We start from the raw sequence: 21,965 nt of genomic DNA on the forward strand, positions 1-21,965 counted from the left end.
AAGAATCCAACAGCCTAACCCTAACCTCAACATGCATACGCAAGCCCCACTAGAGACAGATAAACCAAAGCATGCTCTGCAAAACCACGGGTGGCCGTGTGTCTCAAATCTATGGCACGAGCGCTGAGGCTACCTATAAAACCTTCGAACAAAGGTGTTCTCTGCAGGTCTCAGCACGCAATGCAGCCAGCTTGCTTGGAATAAGATGGATCACTGCATGCCGAGGCTTATGGTCAGCTAGCAGCGCCTCGGTATTGCCAGAGGAGGGCCACAATCTGCCTCTATTTTTATTGCAAATAAAGAGAGCCCGGGTTTCTGGGCGCACATGTGAGAGTGTGAAGGGATTAATGAAGAAACCTGTAGGAGCTTTGGCTTGGAGTTGTCAATTGGCAGACTGATGTGTCAGGACTGACAGCTGCTGGTCACCGCTGCAGGGCCCACAACCTCTACTTTGACCTTTGCTCCTACACAAGCCACGGGCACTGGCTTACCAAAATCCAGTCAGTCTGAACCAATGGCCCATATAAGGCATATTACCTCTGAGTTCCTGCCCAAAACGAGGGCTGGAGCCTTCTCAAGCCCAGAGCATGCGATGAATCCTTTCTCCCATGCTGCCTTGGTTAGCTGGAATAGCCTTGCGATCTTGCTGCACCTAATTGTCCCCTGATGCTTCAAATATCCTTCTCCGTCTGTGACGATTCTGGCCCAGTCAGACAATCCCACCTTATTTAGTGTCTCTTGGTTTCCCTGAGTTCGCTCACCATACAACCTGGGCATTTTACCAGGTTGCCCCTATATTTGCTCCCTGTTTTAAATACTGCAACTGACACCACTTGCTTGTACTTGCACATAGGGACTGGGGAGGGGCTGTAAGGATTGAGCATGAATAACACTAGACAAAAATTAAGCGATTGCACTGTTACCTTGGTGACGAGTAGAGCTAGACTAGAAGTTCTGGGCCATGCCCTCCCTGCCAACTCTCTCAAAGAGCTGAAGACAAAGAACTAAACTACACTGTCACTGCAATGAGTAATATGCCAGCATCTTACCAGCCTCCATAGGCAAAGAGACCACTATACAAAGCCAGAACAATGTTCCCCACATCGACATTTGTGCCTTCGAAGGAGTGTTCAGGACTCAGGTTTGACACATCACCTACATCGAGACAAAAAACAAACAAGGACAGAACATTAAGATGTGAGAAGTAGGCAAAGGCTGAATCCCAGAGATCTTTGCAGGTTGACACAGACAGGAGATAGGCAGGGAAATGGTCTGGCAACACCCTGGGACAAAATCTGCCGATAGGGCACTAGTTTTGTTGATGCAAAGCAGGTTGCGTTTCTGTTAGAGAAGGTGTAGACAGGTTTCTATTGGGCTCATCTCCTACTGCGTTACTCCAGTTTCACACTGTGTGGTTCCACTTCAGTAAAACTAGGATACGTGAAATTAACAACTAACTACAGCAAGAGTTCTCAAACTTTCCCACAGCGTGGATCAGGCTGACAGATAATGCCTCCTAGACACCTCCCCTCCCGTTCACCGTTGCATAGCATCCCATCTGACAACGGCGACGACTGCTTACATGGGAAAGTAACATGAGGGAGCTAATGTATTTTTAGCTTCTTTTCATGCAAGTTAGCAAGCGGAAATCAGGAGATGAAAGCCCCATGAAAGCAGCCAGCTCTCCTAAGGGCACCTCTGAGCACCTAATCCCCAGCACCAAAGCCCACATGCTGTTTCTCCTGGACTCACCACTGCTGGAACTTGGTCTACACTACAAGCGCTACAGCCGCTGTAGCGCGTCTGGTAGATACGCTCTATGCTGACGGGAGAGCATCTCCCGCCAACATAGTGCCCGTGTGGCCAGACATAGGTTGCTGTAACTTGCGTCACTCGGAGGCGTCTTTTTCACAGCTCTGAGTGACGTAAATTAGATTGATTTAAGCGGTACTGCAGACCTGCCCTAAGACACTTTATGTGCCAATAACAGAGTTTGGGGCCTTGATGCCATTGACTAAATTCCAAGTGGAACAATTCTATCCTGCCTCCCTAAAGCTCCCCAGCTGTTTCAACCGAATAGGGGATCCTCTCTTATTCCCTGTCCTAAATGGTTGTGCAGCATTGCTGGGTGACTGTTAAACAGCTGCTCCTTCCACCCCAGCGCTAGCTGCATTTTAGCAGTGGGTGGAATGATTCCTGCATTATGCAGCTTGCAAAATGCTTTGGGATCTTTCTGGCTGAAAGATGCTTAAAAGACTTTGCTATTATATCGTCCTTCCACCAAAGGCTGCTTTTTCTCGATAAAGACCATCGGTGACCCAATAAAGCAGCATGTTATGGTATCCCTTTTGAATTGTGGGAAGGGAAGTCAGCTACCTGAGGGTCTAAATATCAGAAGTTCCTGTTATTTATCCGCGATTGAATTAAAAAGCCATAAAAAGAGGATTTGATTGTAAATTTACTGAAAGCCCTTCCAGCACACCCGCAGGGGTTATTTGTTTTGCTTTAAATCTCTCTGCGGTTGCTTTGTTTCATGCTGTTTGATCTGGAGCCTAAATCCAGGCCTGGGGTGGGGCCTCTCCTTCAATGAAACAAGTGCTCTCCTTTGTGAGGGAGGAAGACAGGGGAGCAGCACAGGATTTGGTGAGGCACGTTAGCATCTGACCAGCAGGGTTGCCTCCCATGTGATTCCTCTTACAGCAGGGATCTGCTCTAATCACACAGGCAACTGTTATCACATGGCAATCAGCAGCGCTGGCTGGAGGTTAACCCTTTGGAAGGCTACATTCCACAGATTCATATCAGAGAAGGAAGAACAGGGGTATTAAAAGCCAAGGCACCACTTTTTCCTTGCGCTGCAAAATTTCAGCTCCCCCGCACCACAGGGCTTTCAGCAGCATCACGTTTACCCAGGCGGGCCAGAAAAGGAACACACAAAATAAAGCTGGGTGACAAGGAGACTGCTAGAATCACGCACATTTTGATCCAGTAACACTTTCTATCAGTGAGAAAGGGGCAGCTTTCCCCTGCAATATGATGAGTCAGAGCTAGTTTGCTGGGGCAGGCTCTAAGTAGGAGCCAATGGGAGTTACCCACCTCAATGGCCTGTTTTGATACTCATCCCTTCCACCTGACCCATGCCTTCCATCCCACATTGTCTCCTCTTCACTGTCTCTCTGCCCAGCTGCCACTGCTCCTTCCCCGTCAGTTGGTTTAAACCAATTAAGCCTTTAGCAGGCCCCTACTGCCAGCAGCAAGTGGTCCCCTCCATTCCCCATGTGATGGCCTGTGCTACCTAAGTCTGCTCCTGCTGAGGCCCGTGTTCTGATCAGACACCTCCTGCATGCTATCCTTACCATTCCATGTTCCTCTGACTCACAGGAGGGAGTCAGACTTGGCTAAGGAAGCTAGAGACAAGTGGCTCTCTATCAGATACCCACGCAATTCAGAATTGCCACCAGCCAAGCAGATTCCTCCTTTTGTAAGGCGCGTGGTTGCTTGCATGGTGTGAGTACACAGAACAACGAGATCTCTAAGCATGAAAGAAATCAAATAATCCTGGGCCTGATCTCGGGATGAGAACTTGTCAACCCTCAAAGTGATAACTGGAAATTCTTAAGCAATTAACAGAATTAATACATAAATCGATAGATCAGGCTACACTGCAACCTACTCAAGTGTGTGTTTCTTTACCCCAGAACCTTGCCAAGGACGCTGGGGTGATTACCACTGAAGGACTGTTATAGTGGTAACAGATTGTCCAGGGCTCTAGCACTTCTTTTTTTCCCCCAACAGTCCATAGATCTCGCTCTGCCTTTCCCCTGGCTGCAGCACACAGTAACCGTCTGTTACCAAGGCCAAGCAGAGCTGCAACTCTCAAGCCAGGAGCACAGCATCCCCGAGTCGCCAGCCAGAAATCCGTGCTCGCCAATGCAGGAAATATCCCCCAGCTGGGAACTCTACAGCTTCTGTGCAAAGAGGGTTTGTTTAGTTCTAATCCGGATTCGGTGCCGTGCTGCGCTTCACAGACGCCTTGGCTTGGTGTCAAGGAGTCTGGCTGCCCCTTCAGGGCACATGATCAAACAGAAGTGAAATTTGCCACAGAATATGTGCTACAGAAGCAGTGTTTAAGCACAACAGGAACAATAAAGCATAACGTTTAATTAGTGTGTGTGTGTGTGTGTGTGTGTGTGTGTTACACACAAACCTGCACTTGCCAAAGCATCTACCTAGCCCATGCCTTTGCGGCACCGAGCTGCTAGTCAGCAGGGATGCAGTCAAACAATAGCTGTGTAGACATTGCGGCATGGACTGGAGCTCAGGCTCGGAAGCCTACGGAGCTGGGTGGGCTTCAGAGCCCAAGCTCAAGGCTGAGCCACAACTACAAAGCGCCGTCTACACCAGTGGTGGGCAACCTGTGGCCCGCACGCGGCCCATCAGGGTAATCTGATTGCGGGCCGCGAGACATTTTGTTTATGAGGACCTGATTGCGGGCCACAAGGACGTGCTGGCCACCGCTTCCCGCAGCTCCCATTGGCCGGGAATGGCGAGCCGCGGCCACTGGGAGCTGCAGGGGGTCGTGCCTGCAGACAGTCAACATCAGCAAAATGTCTCGCGGCCTGCAACCAGATTACCCTGATGGGCCGTATGCGGCCCACGGGCTGCAGGTTGCCCACCACTGGTCTACACAGTTATGTTTAGTGCGGTAGCATGAGCCCAAGTCTGTTGACCTGGGCTGGAAGGCTTGATTCCACGGACTGCGTAGACGTGCCCATAGTGGCTTAATGACAGAGTCCACCTTCCCATTCATTAGCAAACGTGTTCTGGAGGGCACATCCCGCCAGAGCAGACATCTTCTTCCCACCCTGCACCAAAGCTCCATCTCCCCATATCAGGCAGCAACGGCACATCCCTAGGGACATGCTTAACGGCACCCGTAAGCCATATTTATACAGAGGTGGCAGCCAACGTGTTACATGTTGTGGCACAATAAAGGTCACACCCCAGCAGTCAGTCCAGAAAGGTCTGCAAGTTATTTCTCCCCCATGGGCCAAGCCCTAGAAGTCTCACTGATGAGCCTGTCTGACTTCATCCACCCGTCTCATGAACAACGCTCGCTGAAAAGGGCCCGGCATTTAAGCTGGAGATTCAGGGAATTCTGTTTGACACAGACAAGCATAGCATCTCCCACCCTCTTACTGCACGGCTCACAGTTAAAGCTGCTGCATGCGCTCTGGAAGCTGTGCAAAGGTACCTGTTCGCAGCTCACACACATGCTCAATGGCGTCCAATACTCCCACGGAGCAGGATGTTACTATATAGGTGTAGAACACTGGCTGCACTGCTCCGTTTATACCCACCTGCCCTTCCCTCCAGTTGATACCCCCTACTCTAAATACTGTCCGTTCAGAACACTGGCCTCACCTCATAGCAATAAGTGCTATAGAGACAACATCCTCGCTTCACCCTGCACCCTGGTTTAAATGGGTTGTACAATTACACTCTGCTCGCAAATTAACCACATTAAGGTAACGAGTTCCGACACAATCCCTATTTGCAGCTCTTGCCAGCCGACAAGACGCCTGTAATTGTACCTGTAACCTCTCTGCCACCCGGGGCCTTCGTGCAGAAGGAATTTTCATGCCATGTGCTGCAAGTTCAGACCTTTTCTTTGAAAGCCCTCGTTTCGTATCGGGTCACGTCCATTCCCGATGTAATAATGCAGGCTCTTCTATTGAGGTGAGGCAATTCATTGTAATTAAACATGAGTAGCTGGGCGAAATGGCAACGAGAGGGGAACGCAGCCATCTAAGTCAAAGAGCAAAGGGGAGCGACGCAGAGTTTCCCAAGTGGCTCTAGCTCTGTAACGAAACCGAGCAAAGGGAAACAGACGCTGGACGGTAGGGAAAGCTCCCAGTGACGAGAGCTACTCAGTTGGGGCAGTGGTGGGAGCCCTATCAACTGCGTCATTTAAAACAAGACGGGCTGAAGCACTAGTGGGCCTATTGTGGGGAAAGCCATTCTATACCGCCCCTCCCGCAAGGCAATGGTTTAGCTCGGACCCACACAGGTGTTGCCACCTTCTCATTTCTACAATCGGCCTATTTCTAGTGCTGCTGCCGTACGTCCAGCCTTGCCTGCTGTTTGTATGACCGCTGCAAGGGACGGATCCTCATCTCTTCTCCTGAGGGGCAACCCAGCTTGAGAGACTCCGCTTCTGGCTAGGAAGGCATGCGCTGGGGATTTCAGCAAGCGGCAGAGCCGCCTCGCCGCTTGTGAATCGGGGCTCCTGGGTTCCATTCACGGCGCCTGCCGATCGGCGTGGCCTGGGGCAAGTCAGAGCACATTTCTGCGTCTCAGTTCCCACTTCTGTAAAATGTAATAACATTTCCCTCCCCAGAGCGCTGGGAGGGTTACTTAGCTAATGTTCATAAAGTGCTATTATTAATTATTATTATTATTAAGAATAATAACAATAATGATCAAGACCTGGAGGCCCAAAGGGCGTTCTGGTTGCCAAATTCCTTTCCCTCTAAGTGCATCATTATCTTCATCACGGAGCCCTGGGCTCTCAGAGGAGGCCAGAGTAGGAAAGAACTACCTGTCCACTCCAGCTATGCTCCTCTGTCGGCTCATAAACTAGAAGGGGCAAAGGCTGCCTACAATCTGCCTTCCTAAGCACTGCATCAAACCACTCATCTGGGTGTGACTCCTGCTAGATCAGGACCAAAATGGTATTCCCTTAGCCTCAGAAAACAACCTTCTTGATAGCTTATTGAAAGCTGCAAAGCCCAAGGAATCCATTTCAACAGCATCTTCCATACACTACTACTGCACCACTGTGTACGTACACTGCACACTGGGTACACACACCTTTGCTGCATTCTTGAGCTCCTTTGCATTTTGTTGCTACCAAGGAAGCATAATCAAGCCCTTCCCCTGTGCAACCTGCTCCTGATTTCTTGCAATTTTTGTATCCACCAGTGTGGAAGCTGCTATTAAAAAATACAGAACTATCGACTCTACACTTATTGGGCCAGGCAGGCTGGGAGTGGGTGAGGTGTGTGTCACAGGGCAAGCTTCCTTTGGGAATTAGAGAAAGCAAAGGTGGTCGTTAGAGACTTTAGGGAATGTATCAAGTTACTCCAATGTTTATCTTAGGTGCAGACGGGGCACTTCACAAATAACCCCCACCCCTTTCCCATTAGGGCAGGCTAACGGCAAAATGCAAACTCCAAACAGTCCAATGCATTCCCAGCCACTTCCCACTAGCTTATTTTATTGAGTACAGCAGGTTTAATCCACATCCATAGAAACTTGTAGCTGAGAAGAGGGTGGAGGGAAGCCAGCCAACTAAGGTCCTGAATAGGGACTGATTTAAGGCCAACCAACTAGTTCTGTAACAGAGCCAACGACCCTTGGGGATGGCATAGCCACCCATCTGTTGCTCGTACTCAGTTTCCAGGATTGTAATTATCAGAGGCCACAGCCTTTAATCATAGCTCCATTTCAGTAAGAAGCTGTGGGGAAAGTATAGCATAAAACAAGACAAGCTATTGATCCATCAGTGGTGTAACCTGCTACGGCTACAGTCAAAGGCTGTTTGGAGGCAGACAGAGAGAAGCTCTGGGGGTTGATGTGGAGGAAAAAAGAGCAAAATATGCAAGTGTTTAGTGCCATACCGTTAACAGCATTAGCATGGCTGTATTTCTGAAATGGAACCTTTAATCTGATTTGCTGTTTGGAATCTAACCTAGATCAGTAGTGGTCAAAGGTAATTTTTCCTTGGCCAGTTTGCAATGAACTGGAGGGTCCCAGAGCTTAAAGCACCAACTCTGATGCAGCTAGGAGAAGGTAGTGCATTTTGGGTACCTGCAAATGAGCACTACTCAGCTTCTCAAATACAGACAGACGGATGATCACCCTACTGAGGTATATAGCCACAGGCACAAGTGTTTTGCCCATTTAGGGCTTGCAAACATGGTGTAGCCACGTGGCAGTGACGATGGATATACAGGGTGTACTACACTGCCTATAATCGCTCCCTTCAAGCAACATTAAAATGTTGCGTCAACACCTACACCCGCATTGCGGGACAGTCTTCCATGTGCACCATAACTGCAATCACCACACATACAAATGGGCATTTGACCATACAGTCCCTATGACTGGAAGAGAAATCACAGCAATTGCGCCTGTATTTTTATGCACGTTAATTTTTTTGCACAGGCAACTGCACATGTGCAAAGTCTAGGTGTCACTACTCCTGGCCTTGGTCACCAAGCGCTTTAACACAGCAGCTGGCAAGAACAAACTGGCTGGGTAAAAACTAATTATGCCTCCTTTCAAACTAGAGCATGCAAACTGTGCAACACATTAACCTGCCATGCCCACCTGACCTCAGGCAATTGGCATGCGCCTGCACCAACTATGCCCACTTGGCCTCAGACATTAGCATCCATCTTTGCTTGGTGATTAAATTGGTGGTTAGAGAGCAACAAGCCCATAAAGCAATCCTGCATAATTGAGTTATTCACCCTCTAGTGTGAAATGCCTGATTAAGTCTTCAACATGCGGCCAGCCCGATATGATTTAGAGCTGTGGAGAATACTGTCTACTTTTCCAGACTCTCCATTCACTCTCCATTTTGATACCTTCACCCACTTTTCACACACACACACACACACACACACACACACACACACACACACACACACACACACACGATGACAAAGAGGAACGCTGAAGTTGATCTCATAACAGCAGTTTTCCTTGAAACCTCAAGTTCTAGTAGAAAGTGACGGATTGACAGCCATGGAAACAGCCTCTATTCTCATCACACCCACCCAACAGGAACAGCACGGGCAACAACAGGGCAAGCTTTCCTTACCCCCATTCCTGTACGTGCCTCATGATCTGCAGGGACAAATTCAAAAGACGAGTGGGGAGTTCGGTCTCCATAGCCCTTGGCCTCGCTGCTACAGATCAGAAAATGGGGGGAAAGCAGGAGGAAGTTGTGGCGATGGGTGTTGCCATGTGGGCACCTATCCACTAGGTATTTGCACTCTGACCCCCAAACTCATTCCAAACAGTCAGGAGTTTGCCACCGTTAGATCTGAATAAGTGAGCTTCATGTCCAAGGTCTATACCCCATTACCGGTCCCCTGAGCCAGCCAGCTAGCAGGCATTAGAAGAAAATCTACTGACTGCTGTAACTATGCTAATTGTCTGCTGCTCTCTGAATGGTTACGTATAATTAACTCTGGGTATGGAGTGCAGGGAACATGGACAATGACAACACTTGTTCAATCTGTGGCCCTATGTATTGTCAGTATCTGTCCGCAGTTTGTGTTCTGAGATCCTTCAAGCCTCAGATTTTGTTAATTACCGGCCAAGCACTGCAAATTTCCCTGTCAATTCAACAGAATATTTCTTAGCTTCTCTTTCATGGGACTCCAGAACAAACCAGACCTCTATAACCTGACCAATCTTTTGCTATTAACAAGGGTTTCTTCATTCCGTCCCTTGGTCTCATACAGATTTGTCCTGACAGGCTTTTTCAGCGCATTCAACTGCCATTATTGCCAGTAGAGTGGAAGAGAGTAAACTTTCCCTCCCTCAGATCTGTTCTAATCAGGGGACTTGTCACAAACAAGGCAATTTTCTTTTTCTCCCGCCATGGAATTAGCAAAATGAACCTCATTGAAGGAGGCAGATCAAAAGGGAACTTCCTAGCAAAAGGGAAAGAGATTCAATTAAAAATAAAGATACACACACACACAAAGCCAAGATGTTGCCTTGCAACCAGAGTAGGTAGATAATATGTCTATTGGGCTTTTATGGATTTATTCTGTGCTACTCTGCTTAGTCTCTAAGGTTTGGATCTTCAGTTCCTAACTTTTATTTTTAAAACAGTCCCACGTACAGTGGGAAGTTTGCCAGGCACAATCGTGCTTTTAAAGACCGTTTTACCCTGAACAATGAACCAGTCCATGAGGTGGGTGACCCAAGAGTACAGGATTATATAGTCTGCATATAATTAAAGGAAAAAACGAGGTTTGGGGGCTAATCTAAACCCTCCATGGCAAATGTTTGAAATTCAGCCTACCTACGTCTGTCCTTAATTCACCCGTGTCTGTTCAACAGCTGCAGCTCTCTGTGTTAGGTCTCTGAGAACACAGTGAAGCGAGTTAAGGACAGAATGGAAGCCTTAATTCTCAGCGTTGCCCCCACAGTGGATTTAAGGCAGTCGCTTTGAGGCTCACAGGCAAATGATTTAAAATCAGAAGGCAAGAATTTTTTAAAAGTTGTAAACTAACAGAAGTCTGAATTTAATTACTCCCCTTCACATACACACCCCTCCAAAAATATTGGTGAGAACAAGCTTTTGGTTTGGTTTAAGCATGCCACAGCAGTGTCTGTAACCAAATATTGCAGCATTGGGCTCACGAACCAGAAATTGAACGTGACTATTTTCATTGACCACGATTAATTCAATGTAAAAAACCATATCTATATCACCCAGCATCAATAGCAAAAAGGAAGTTAGGATTTTAAGCATGTTCAGTTTTAATAATTAAGAAATTTAGAAAAATTTAAAAATCTGGTTTTTGACTTTAGAATGTCCACTTCATGTTTTCCACATCTAAATATACCAACGTATTCTTGTGTGGTGCCACAGATTAAAGGCACCAGCTTTAAAACTGACCCAGCGAAGCTATTATATTTTTTCTTTAAACAAATCCTTACAGTCTGATGGTTTAAGCAGGCCTTTAAAAGAGCTGTGGGTCTAAATGCAACAGCTGCAGAACTGCAATGGGAATAATCATGATACAGTTTAGTGGCTCACTTCCTTGGAAAACTTAATGGCTCAATCAGATCAGCTCCAAATCCAAGATCAGAAAGTTGCCATGTAGTCAAGGACACCCCAATCCTCCTGGTTTCTCCCTTCAATTTTGCTCCAAAATACTCATCATCCATATATGAATTTTAATTGAAACCATAACAAATCAGAGGTAGACCCAGGAATATAACCCAAGAGCGAGCTGCTGCATCTGGTTCTGTATGATCGGACCCCCGGACCCCACTGATGACTAGGCAGTCTTCCAGCCAAACAAATCTAGATTCAGAATCTAGCCCCAGGTGTTCAGACTCCCAGTCACCTGTTCTAATTGCTAGATCACATTGGCGCTTCACTAGGCAATCCCTGGCCTAGACATGGCTTAGACATGCTTGGACAGAAGGTACTAAGTAAACTTTAGCATATCACTGGAAGAGAGAACAAAGATAGTCTGTAGTAGCAGTGGAGGGAAAAACAGGGGTCATGTCTACACTAGAAAGTTCTCTCCCTTGGACTAAATTTATATAGTTTAAACTGGTACAACCCATCCCCAGTGTGGATACAGTTATGACCTATTCATGTACAGGAAGCGGAATAATTATACCAGCATAAGGTACCCTTATACTGGCATAAGTGCTGTGACACCCTGGCTCCCCAATATTCACCACTGTCATTAGGATATGTTTTGTACAAAGTATGCCTTGTGAGGTATCATTCTAAAAGTCTTGATCTGCTAGACATTAATATCTCATTGGATTGTATGTGCTATTGTCGTATGTGAAGTTTTGAAGTTTGGCTATGTACGTGTTACTGAAACATGTTGTGAGGTTGAAAATACGCACAAGCAGCCTTTCAGGTACAATGGGGGGGATAGCTCAGTGGTTTGAGCATTGGCCTGCTAAACCCCAGGTTGTGAGTTCAATTCTTGAGGGGGCCACTTAGGGATCTGGGGCAAAATCAGTACTTGGTCCTGCTAGTGAAGGTAGGGGGCTAGACTCGATGACCTTTCGGGATCCCTTCCAGTTCTATGAGATAGGTATAACCGTAAAAAGGCCAAACAATGTTAATGGCTTATTGAGGAAATGCAAACAAGCACAAGGATTACCCCAGGAACTGTGTACAATAGAAACCTCTCAGAGAGAGCACTACACAATGGGAAATGTTTGACCCAGGTCACAGCAAAAGAGCTTTCCAGCAAGTGGGAAGAAGATTGTGGGGGGAGGGATAGCTCAGTGGTTTGAGCATTGGCCTGCTAAACCGAGGGTTGTGAGTTCAATCCTTGAGGGGGCCACTTAGGGAGTTGGGGCAAAAAATCAGTACTTGGTCCTGCTAGTGAAGGCAGGGGGCTGGACTCGATGACCTTTCAAGGTCCCTTCCAGTTCTAGGAGATAGGATATCTCCATTAATTTATATAAAAGGGGGACAATGACATCATGATGGTACCTCACTCTCCCCACAACAACACACCTGGAAACCCCTGAGGGGCAAGGACTGAACGGGGGGAAGTGATGGTCCCAGGTTAGAGAGATTTTTAGCTTGTGTATGAAAACCCGGGCAAGCCGAGGCAGCTTGTGCCTTAAGAATCTGCCAGCCGGTTTATCACTCAGGGTGAGAATTTGCTAATTGATATCCTACCTATCTTGTGTGTTAAACTCAGTTTGCGGTTTTGTTTATTTACCAAAGTAATCTGCCTTGATCTGTTTGCTATCACTTAAAATCTCTTTGTAGTTAATAAACCGTCTAAAACCAGTGTGTAGAAATCATACTTGGAACAGAAAGCTGTTGCAGATCTTCTTCCACATTCAGGGACGGGGCGAAGGTCATGAGTTTACACTGTACAGTTCCCTGTGCAGCGCAAGATGGTATAATTTTGAGTTTACACTCCGGGGGGGAGGGGGGGGATTGCCTTAGCGACAGGGAGGTGCCTTAGCTGAGCCTTCCCATGCAGAGATGTTCTCAGCATGTGTGTGAAGCTGCAGCTGGGTGTGTCCCTACCTGTGTGTAGGCTGGTGAAAGAGCAGGCTTGGACAGCTTGCCAACTTACCCCAGCACCACAGTGTGAAAGGCAGCCCAGGCTGGTGGGTCAGGTGGGCTCAGTGGTACCCCAGTTCCAAGTGGCACAGCAGGGGAAACCCATCACAAGTGCATCCACATTAAGGCTTTTACCGGTATAACTATCCAAATTAAAACAAAAACAAACAAAGCTCCTCGCCCCTTTCTGTCCCATAATAGTAATACTGGTACAACTTTTAAAAGTAAACCAGGCCCTAGGTGTAGGAACCGACTTCTGCTCTCCTTCTGGATCTGCATTAGAGATGTAAACAGAAAGCTCATAAGAAAATGCTGTTTTGCAAAGGGTAATACGGTCACGTGTTTTCTTTGCCATAAAATTTTATTGCGGTTCTTAAAGTAATGAAAACACTTCGCAACAGAGAGAAAAGACAGAGCCAAGGACTGAGGGGGAATTGCAGACAGACAGGCTATAAAAGTCTCCAAAGTTTCCACATTTGAATAAGAGACTACAATATTGTTACTTTCCACTGTTTACTGATCATGTAAATATAAAATAGTGGTAGGAAAAATAATAATGAAAAAAAGTTAATGAACTCCATTCAGACACAAAATGAAATGCCATGGGAACATACCAACCCTTCTACCTCCCAGACCTCCGAGCCAGCCAAGTTGCTGCAAAAAATATTTCAAACGTGATGTGTACTTTGCTACAACAATAACACTGGTCTACAATTTTTGAGAAGTCGTCTGCTTCAGAGATAAAATGTGCTATTTATTATGTATTTTGATGTGCTGAATTCAAATATGACAATTAAAACAACTGATTGGCTACTGTTTCTAAGATATTTAAGTTTTTACATTTTATGTCTATGTATATTGTGTAGATAGTAGAGTTTTAATCATAAATTGTAAACCTAGGTCTTTTCATGTGTTTATGGTTGCTTTACATGATAATATTTCACCTGTCCTGTTTATGTAACACTTTAAAAATCAGCAAAAGGGTTATATAAATAAAATTTATTATGAAACAAAAGGCAAAAAACTATTCTGTACATTGTTTAGTCCTATTCTGTGTCTACTCGGCGCTTCTTGGCTTGTCTCTTGTATTCATTAAATGGAGCATCTCTTGTCACTGTCCAGCAATAGTCTGCAAGCATTGATGGGCTCCATTTGCCCTGATAGCGTTTCTCCATTGTTGCAATGTCCTGGTGAAATCGCTCGCAGTGTTCGTCGCTCAGTGCTCCGCAGTCCAACGGAAAAAAATCTAGATGAGAGTGCAAAAAATTTATCTTTAGTGACATGTTGCAACCAAGGCTTTTGTATGCCTTGAGGAGGTTTTCCACCAACAACCTGTAGTTGTCTGCCTTGTTGTTTCCGAGAAAATTTATTGCCACTAACTGGAAGGCTTTCCATGCTGTCTTTTCCTTGCCACGCAGTGCATGGTCAAATGCATCATCTCGAAGAAGTTCACGAATCTGAGGACCAACAAAGACACCTTCCTTTATCTTAGCTTCACTTAACCTTGGAAATTTTCCACGGAGGTACTTGAAAGCTGCTTGTGTTTTGTTAATGGCCTTGACAAAGTTCTTCATCAGACCAGCTTGATGTGTAAGGGTGGTAACAAAATCTTCCTTGATTCAACAAGTGGTGGATGCTGAACACTTTTCCTCCCAGGCTCCAATGACTGTGGGAGTGGCCAATCTTTCTTGATGTAGTGGGAATCTCTTGCACGACTATCCCATTCGCAGAGAAAACAGCAGTACTTTGTGTATCCAGTCTGCAGACCAAGCAAGAGAGCAAAAACCTTCAAATTGCCACAAAGCTGCCACTGATGTTGGTCATAGTTTATGCACCTCAAAAGTTGTTTCATGTTGTCATAGGTTTCCTTCATATGGACTGCATGACCAACTGGAATTGATGGCAAAACATTGCCATTATGCAGTAAAACAGCTTTAAGACTCATCTTTGATGAATCAATGATCAGTCTCCACTCATCTGGATCGTGAACGATGTTGAGGGCTGCCATCACACCATCGATGTAGTTGCAGGCTACAAGATCACCTTCCATGAAGAAGAATGGGACAAGATCCTTTTGACGGTCACGGAACATGGAAACCCTAACATCACCTGCCAGGAGATTCCACTGCTGTAGTCTGGAGCCCAACAGCTCTGCCTTACTTTTGGGTAGTTCCAAATCCCTGACAAGGTCATTCAGTTCACCTTGTGTTATGAGGTGTGGTTCAGAGGAGGAGGATGGAAGAAAATGCGGGTCCTGTGACATTGATGGTTCAGGACCAGAAGTTTCATCCTCTTCCTCTTCCTCATCTGATTCTGGTGCATCAGGAACCGGCAGTCCTTCTCCGTGGGGTACTGGGCGTATAGCTGATGGAATGTTTGGATAATGTACAGTCCACTTTTTCTTCTTTGACACCTTTCCCAACTGGAGGCACCATGCAGAAGTAACAATTGCTGGTATGATCTGTTGGCTCTCTCCAAATCATTGGCACTGCAAAAGGCATAGATTTCCTTTTCCTGTTCAACCACTGGCGAAGATTTGTTGCACAAGTGTTGCAGCATATGTGTGGGGCCCACCTCTTGTCCTGATCTCCAATTTTGCAGCCAAAATAAAGGTGATAGGCGTTCTTAACCATAGTGGTTATACTGCGCTTTTGTGATGCAAAAGTCACTTCACCACAAACAGCAGAAGTTATCTGCACTGTTCACACAAGTACGAGGCATCTCTGCTCACTTTGGCTAAACAGAAATGTGTCCCTTTGCAAAATCAAACACTGACAAATAAGAGAGCACGACACTGTATGATTGCTAGAGCTGATATAGGGCAATTTGTTCAGCAGAGTGATGTAAACTTCGTTATGATTGCATCATCCATGACTTCTAGGAATAACATGATGCAATTCATATCATGTATGACGCAATACCAGCTTCAGATTGCATCATTGATTGTTTTGCCTAAAAAGCAAGTACTGTCCAAACCCAGTCATAGATTTATTCATAGATCCAGTCAAAGATGTATTTTAGTCATTTCTGGTTTAAATTGAGATCCCTTCCCTTTATAACTCACTTATCCTCCGCCATTCCCAAGTCAAGGGTCGTATATACTGACCCAATAGCATATCTTGAAAACTAGAGCCAATCAACAATTTTAAGCATCATTTGCGTTCTCAGTGACCCAGAATTAGTAAAGTTTGACTACATTTATTTCAGAAGCATTTTGGCTGTAGAGCAGTGTAATTGCCAACCAAGCATCAAATTCACGGAGCTCGTAGTGCTAAGAGTTCCTTTTGTCCAAAGAGTATAATGATTGGTCTAAAAGATAACAAGGACACACAGAATAAAAATGTATTTCCCACGGAAATGGGATTTATTGTCACCCACCTACTCAGAGTTTAACAGGCTTTGAGAAAAATTACCCATTTTAAAGAGCCAGCACTTTATACACAAGGCCTATTGATATTAGCCTGCAAGAGATCCAGCAACCAGATGTTGTGCAACCTTATGTGATGCCAGCATAATTCTGTTACTGGAGAAAGAAGGAAAATAGTCCCCTTGCTGTATTGCTACTGTAGCAGGTTTACAGCTCTGTGTTGAGATTAAGGAGAAGTGCTAGCTTTGGGAAGATGGAAACTAAAATATGAATGGAGGATGAGAAAGGGCACATGAGATGAATACGTGAATCTAGCAGACGATCAGTGAGACAGATTCTTCCATTGTGAGGCTGGTGAAAGTAAGTATTAGACAAGGGAGATTTCTCTACCTCGCATTTTGTTAAAGAAAAAAACTAAACAAGCAAGAAGTGTAGGTCTCTTGAGTTAGGCCAGCTTGTAAACATGGAATGACTGTGAGTTATCTACTTCAGGTAGAGAGATTCTAAACAAAGCTGCCTACAGAACAGTCATGTACAGTCCTACCTAAACCCCATGTGAGTAATGAGATTCTCCTCCCCAAACCGCACCATGAGTTTCAATTGGATAGCTTTATTATTACTTATTTGCACAGTGGTAACAGCCAAAGGTTCCAATCCTGATTGGGGCCCTATTGTATTGGGTGCTGTATGAACACAAAGGAAGACATGGTGTCTGCCCTAAAGGGCTGATTGTCTTATTGATTCTAATCGCATTACTCTTCACTTTCTGTCCTAAATGTACTTCAGCAAGAGTTGTTAAACGTGCAGTGCGTTCCACACCACAGTGGCCTGTGAAGTGCCTCAGAAATGCAAGATCCCATGGAACGGATCCTGACATGTCTGGGATTTTGTAGGACAACCCACCAAAAACTGGAAATCCACATTTAACAACTTCCATGCAAACAACATCCCAAAATGTATTTACAGAGATAAATAGTATCCAATATACTCTTATATTAGCAAACCTCCATTTTCATGAGGGAACAAACAAACAGTGTTTATAATCCAGTCAACCTCTGACCCCTATACTCTGCCCTGTTGTGCAGCTCACGGGCACCTAGGTAGGTCTGTTAAAGAGCCGGAAAAAAGGAGCACCCAGCTCCAATCAGGAAGGCTTTGCTGGATGGACTGAGATAGAAAACACCCCTCATCTGTTGGCAGAAATGTTGCTTGTTGACACAAGTATGCACTAATGTGGAGAGAAAAACGAAGAGGCACAGAGACGAGGAAGAAGGGAGGTTATCAAGTAAGATTGCAAAAGAGAGACAGAGTAGAGAGGTGATAAGGGAGGAAGATATAGGATGGTTGCTACATGAACAGGGCTAAATTCTACTCTTGGTTACACTCGTGTGTCATTAGAGTTAATGTGGATTTTACACCTATGTAACCGGGAGCCAAATCTGACTCATACTCTGGAAAAGACCTGAGAGTAAGATTTGTGTGGAGTAAAAGTGTTTATTACTATAATAAACAGAAAATAAAAAACAAAGCTTTCACTTGGCCCGGGGTAATTACTGGGAAATTGGAGGAGAGGATTTGTTTGTGTTTTTTCCTTCTTCTAAAAGTGATAAAGTTCAGCAAAGCAGGAAGGGGGAGGGAAGTATATTTTGCAACAAAGCCTTGAACAATGTTCCTCTAGAGCTGTAGGCACTGAGTTGGAAGGGGAATAAAATCCTCTGAAGAAGCAAGAAATTCTGCAAAGACAGCAGTGTCTCCCAAAGGAAAGGTCAGGCAGGAATTTAAAAGTGTCGGGGGGAGGCAGGGAAGTGAATTTGCCAGGACAAGCTATAAATATGTTATTTATCCACATTGAACAAAAAAAGTGCTTGCATAGCTCCCTGAAAGAAGTTTCTTTTCATAAAACCCAGATTTCAAAATTCTCATCCACTTTTATCTAGTCCTATGGAAACGTTTTTTATAAGGGTAAGTTTGCTCGCTAATCAAATCTGAGATAAAGCATTTCCCTATCTTTGAGAAAGTTGTAAGTTCACAGGGTAACTATACAAGGAAACAACGAAAAATAAGCAGAATGCTTCCTTTGTCTTCCCAAAGAGAAATCTTTTATTTTTTTTAAATCTGATTTTTTAAAAAATTTCAATTGATAGAGAGTTTAGTGTTAAGTGTCAGCTGATAGCACTGGAGACGAAAGTCCTCTGATAATTCAGTAAATTAGCACCAGTGCTGCTTATCCCTCGACTGCCCAGCCAACATACCTCAACCCAGTCCTGGAAAAGCCATCTCGGGGGCGACACAATATTCCCTGCCCCATTTAATCCTTGGCTTCTCTACAAAGACTGCCAATAAAAGGGCTGATTACTAATAGTATTACAGTAGTGCCCACTATGTGCTAGGCACTTTCCATGCACACAGGAAGATGCAGTCCTGGCCAGGATGAGCTTACAATCTGAGCGCACCAGCAACCTATGAAAGGGGGCAGGTGGGCAAGAGAGTTAAAACATACAGCCCGAGCATTTTTTAAAATCAATAGCAACTACCCCCAAGTGCGCCTACCTAACTATTAGTAGTTGGTCAATTTCTTATAGTCATCACACTAGAAGGGGGTCTTGGGGAGGGATATGAAGGATGACACGGGAGGGCCTTATAGACTAGTCCAGGGAGGATGTTCCATACACGAGGGGTCATGTAGACAAAAGTGCACAGACCGTTCTGGGAGGAGAATGACAATGATGGGGGTGTTTCTGCCGATGCAGACTACTAGGAAACGGACGGGAACCCACAAACCAGTCACATAAAGACACACAAGAGTCATTGCATAGCAATTCTCAATCACTGCAGATCTTGGCTGGTTTCAACCCCCTCCCCACCCACCCGTTATACCCCTGCCAAAAAAATCCATCTGATTTTAGACTCTCCAGGAAGCAGGCAAACTGTACACAGGACCAGGAACGAAAAGCTGGGCACCTGGCTGAACAATAACTCTCTGTACTGCCATTGGGATTGGATGCCTGGCTCCTTGCTCCCTGTAGCATGGCTCGAGTGTACTGCAGAAGCTACCTGCAGCGACACGTCTCTTCCAGTAGGGAGCGCTCCCTCAACGTTGTGAACAACGCGGCCGAGCTACGTGCCCTGGAAAAGCTCCGGTCCCATCTTCTCACCCTCTGGTTTGCTTTCAGCCATCAATAGAGGGCACAATCTGATCAGTTACAATTGTCCGTCTATGTTCGTGAAGACCTGCAGGAGCCAGCATTGTAAGGGATATCCCATTTCTGTCCCGCCTACCTCATGGGTGCTGAATACAGACTGGTGGACGATTGTCAATAGACAGCTGGGGCAGTTTAGGTCTCAGCACAAAGCCTGCAGTTCACATTTACCACTGCTATGTGCAGTGTGTGACCGACAGCCAACAAAGATAAGGGCTTTGATTAGTTCTTGATGAATGAACATGATCCTGTTGGAAACACTGTGTCCTAGCTGCTAGAGGAGTGGTGTGCTCAGGTCACCACTGGGACAGATATTGCAACCCATGCACTATCTCTGGGGATCATATTGTATTACGTTTAGGAATGGTTTATGTATCACTGTGGGCCAGGGATTGTATAGGCGGGGCGGGGCGGGGGGGGGGGGAACCACAGCCTCTGCCAAGAACTAAACAGAGTGGAAGGCAATTAAGGCAAATCACTCGGGTTGTAAACACCCCCAGAGAGGTACCGCTCCCTGAAGGCTTGCCTATGCAGGTTCAAACTGGATTTTCCAGAGACCAACAGACAACCTAAGGGCTTTTGGCATAAAAAGGCTGACTTTAAACTGACTCAGGGCCTTCTTTCTGACTCAGCAAACGGACAGGACCATCTGTCCAACGGGGGTGGGGGCACCAACCCTGGCGGAAGGGTTTAAAAGACTTTAGCCTACTAGGACTCCATAAGATTGATGGGTGACACCTGGTGAGCTTTTAGCATGCGTGCAGGAACATTGATTGTTTTTGTATGTCTTCTCTGTAACGCTTTTACCTTACAAATAAATGTATTTTGCTTTGTGGAGGCTGGTTGGTAAGTGATGTACACTGCTGTAAGCCCTGGAGAAAGGGTCCCCACAGGTGCTGGACCCTGATGGGGAGATCACAGTGAGATGTAAAGGAACTGCAAGCCTAAACTCCCGGTCTGGAGGGAGAGAGAGATGTCTCTGCCCAAGTGAGGTGACGACTGGGAGCCTGAAACCTTAAGTGGATGTCCTTGCACAAGGCAAGAAGGGGTTCAAAGGTGCGGTTAACCTGAAACTGAGAGAGTTATATAGCCCGTTTAAGGGAATTTCTGTTCTCTCATGAGCTAAACCTGTATCTGGGCGATAGCAGACTCCACACAAGCTCTGGGGTGGTTTTAAATATTTGAATATATATTTTTAAAAGTCTTGGTGACAGAAAGTTGGCATTTGGTGCAACAATGATCTACAGCAGGTCCCTGCCCAGACAGGAGTGCCCATTTTGCATACGAGTTGTAAATTAACCGGGATTTTCTATTCATCTTATTCTAATAAAGTCTCTTCTTATCACTTGCATTGAGCAGTGGGTCAATTATCCACATGATCACTAGGGTCCCTCTCACACTGTCTAATATGTCAGGGCTTATAGAAATATTAGGCACCTTTAGATGTACCAATCTTTTATCATGGAGACTCTCTCCTGGGCTCTCTGATTTCATTCAGAATTACAGTCTTCCCTTTTCATTAAAAGACAACTTTGTGCTTTTAGTGATCAGGTTACCCAATAACATCAGGCTAAAGAGATCAAGATAAGAAGATAGACATCCTGTTATTTAATAAATGTTATTTGGGCCCTTAGATTTTGATCAAATTAAACAGGGAACCAAATTAACCAAATGGCTGAATTAAGTGGAAGATACCTTGCATGGTGGAATACTTTGTGTACCATTAACATAAATTCCAGCAATCCCATTATAGATGTAAAATATGGCAGCTTATCCATAGACAAACCCATACACACCCCATCACATGCTCACCCGCCTTTATAAAGGGACTGCTGGAAACGTCACTCAAGCACACAGGAAGAGAACAGACTCTTGCAATGCATTTATGATAGCTTCTGAACACAACTTTGTACAATTTTTTCTGGGGACAGATTCTCTAGAGTAATTAATATTTCTGGACCCATCTGAAGGTCACTTTGGTCTATTATGATTTTTAAAAACACAAATAGATATATTCTGGAGGTGAGAGGATATAAGCACATTCTGAAAGCTGTGTAGCCAATTGCTACAATACCCTGAGAGGCAGAGGGGAAGGGGAATTAGACTGGATTATGATATTGCTATTACTATTAATTTATTTTTATTACTGTACTGCCTAGATACATCCTGAAATTTGCAAGACAGCCTTGCAGCCTATAAGCCTGACCCTCAGGACAATGAAAACAATCCTGAATTTATTTTTAGCATCACAAAAAGGCTAAATTGAGTCATCAGGATGTGTTGTGTTGAGACACTATGGTGACTGTGATTTCATGATGTAATGACAGGACAAAAATTTCCTTCCACAACTGGCAGAGACTCAATCCCTGATCTTTCCCCAGGTGAGAGCATAAGCAGCTCCACTATCAGTTATTTGGCAAGAAAACTAATTCAGTCATATTGAGAATGATGGAAAGGAGGAAATAACCTATCCTTATCATTTATAAACCCGGATGTGAAGGTATCACTGCTTAGTATGTGCACTAGC

At 45.3% G+C, this 21,965-nt stretch overlaps 1 protein-coding gene across 1 annotated transcript in view; it reads right to left on the bottom strand.

Annotated features, from left to right (window-relative positions):
- LOC113409575 (large neutral amino acids transporter small subunit 1) overlaps positions 1-21,965 on the bottom strand; it is a 58,868-nt gene that overhangs the window by 11,287 nt on the left and 25,616 nt on the right. Inside the window, exon 3 of the mRNA XM_026663664.1 lies at positions 1,050-1,155. Coding sequence (XP_026519449.1) covers positions 1,050-1,155 — 106 coding nt within the window. The remainder of the gene's footprint in view (positions 1-1,049; positions 1,156-21,965) is intronic.

The sequence above is a fragment of the Terrapene carolina genome, unplaced genomic scaffold (genome assembly GCF_002925995.2).
Source record: "Terrapene carolina triunguis isolate 2854851 unplaced genomic scaffold, T_m_triunguis-2.0 Scaffold33891, whole genome shotgun sequence".
In the NCBI taxonomy this organism is placed as follows: domain Eukaryota; kingdom Metazoa; phylum Chordata; order Testudines; family Emydidae; genus Terrapene; species Terrapene triunguis.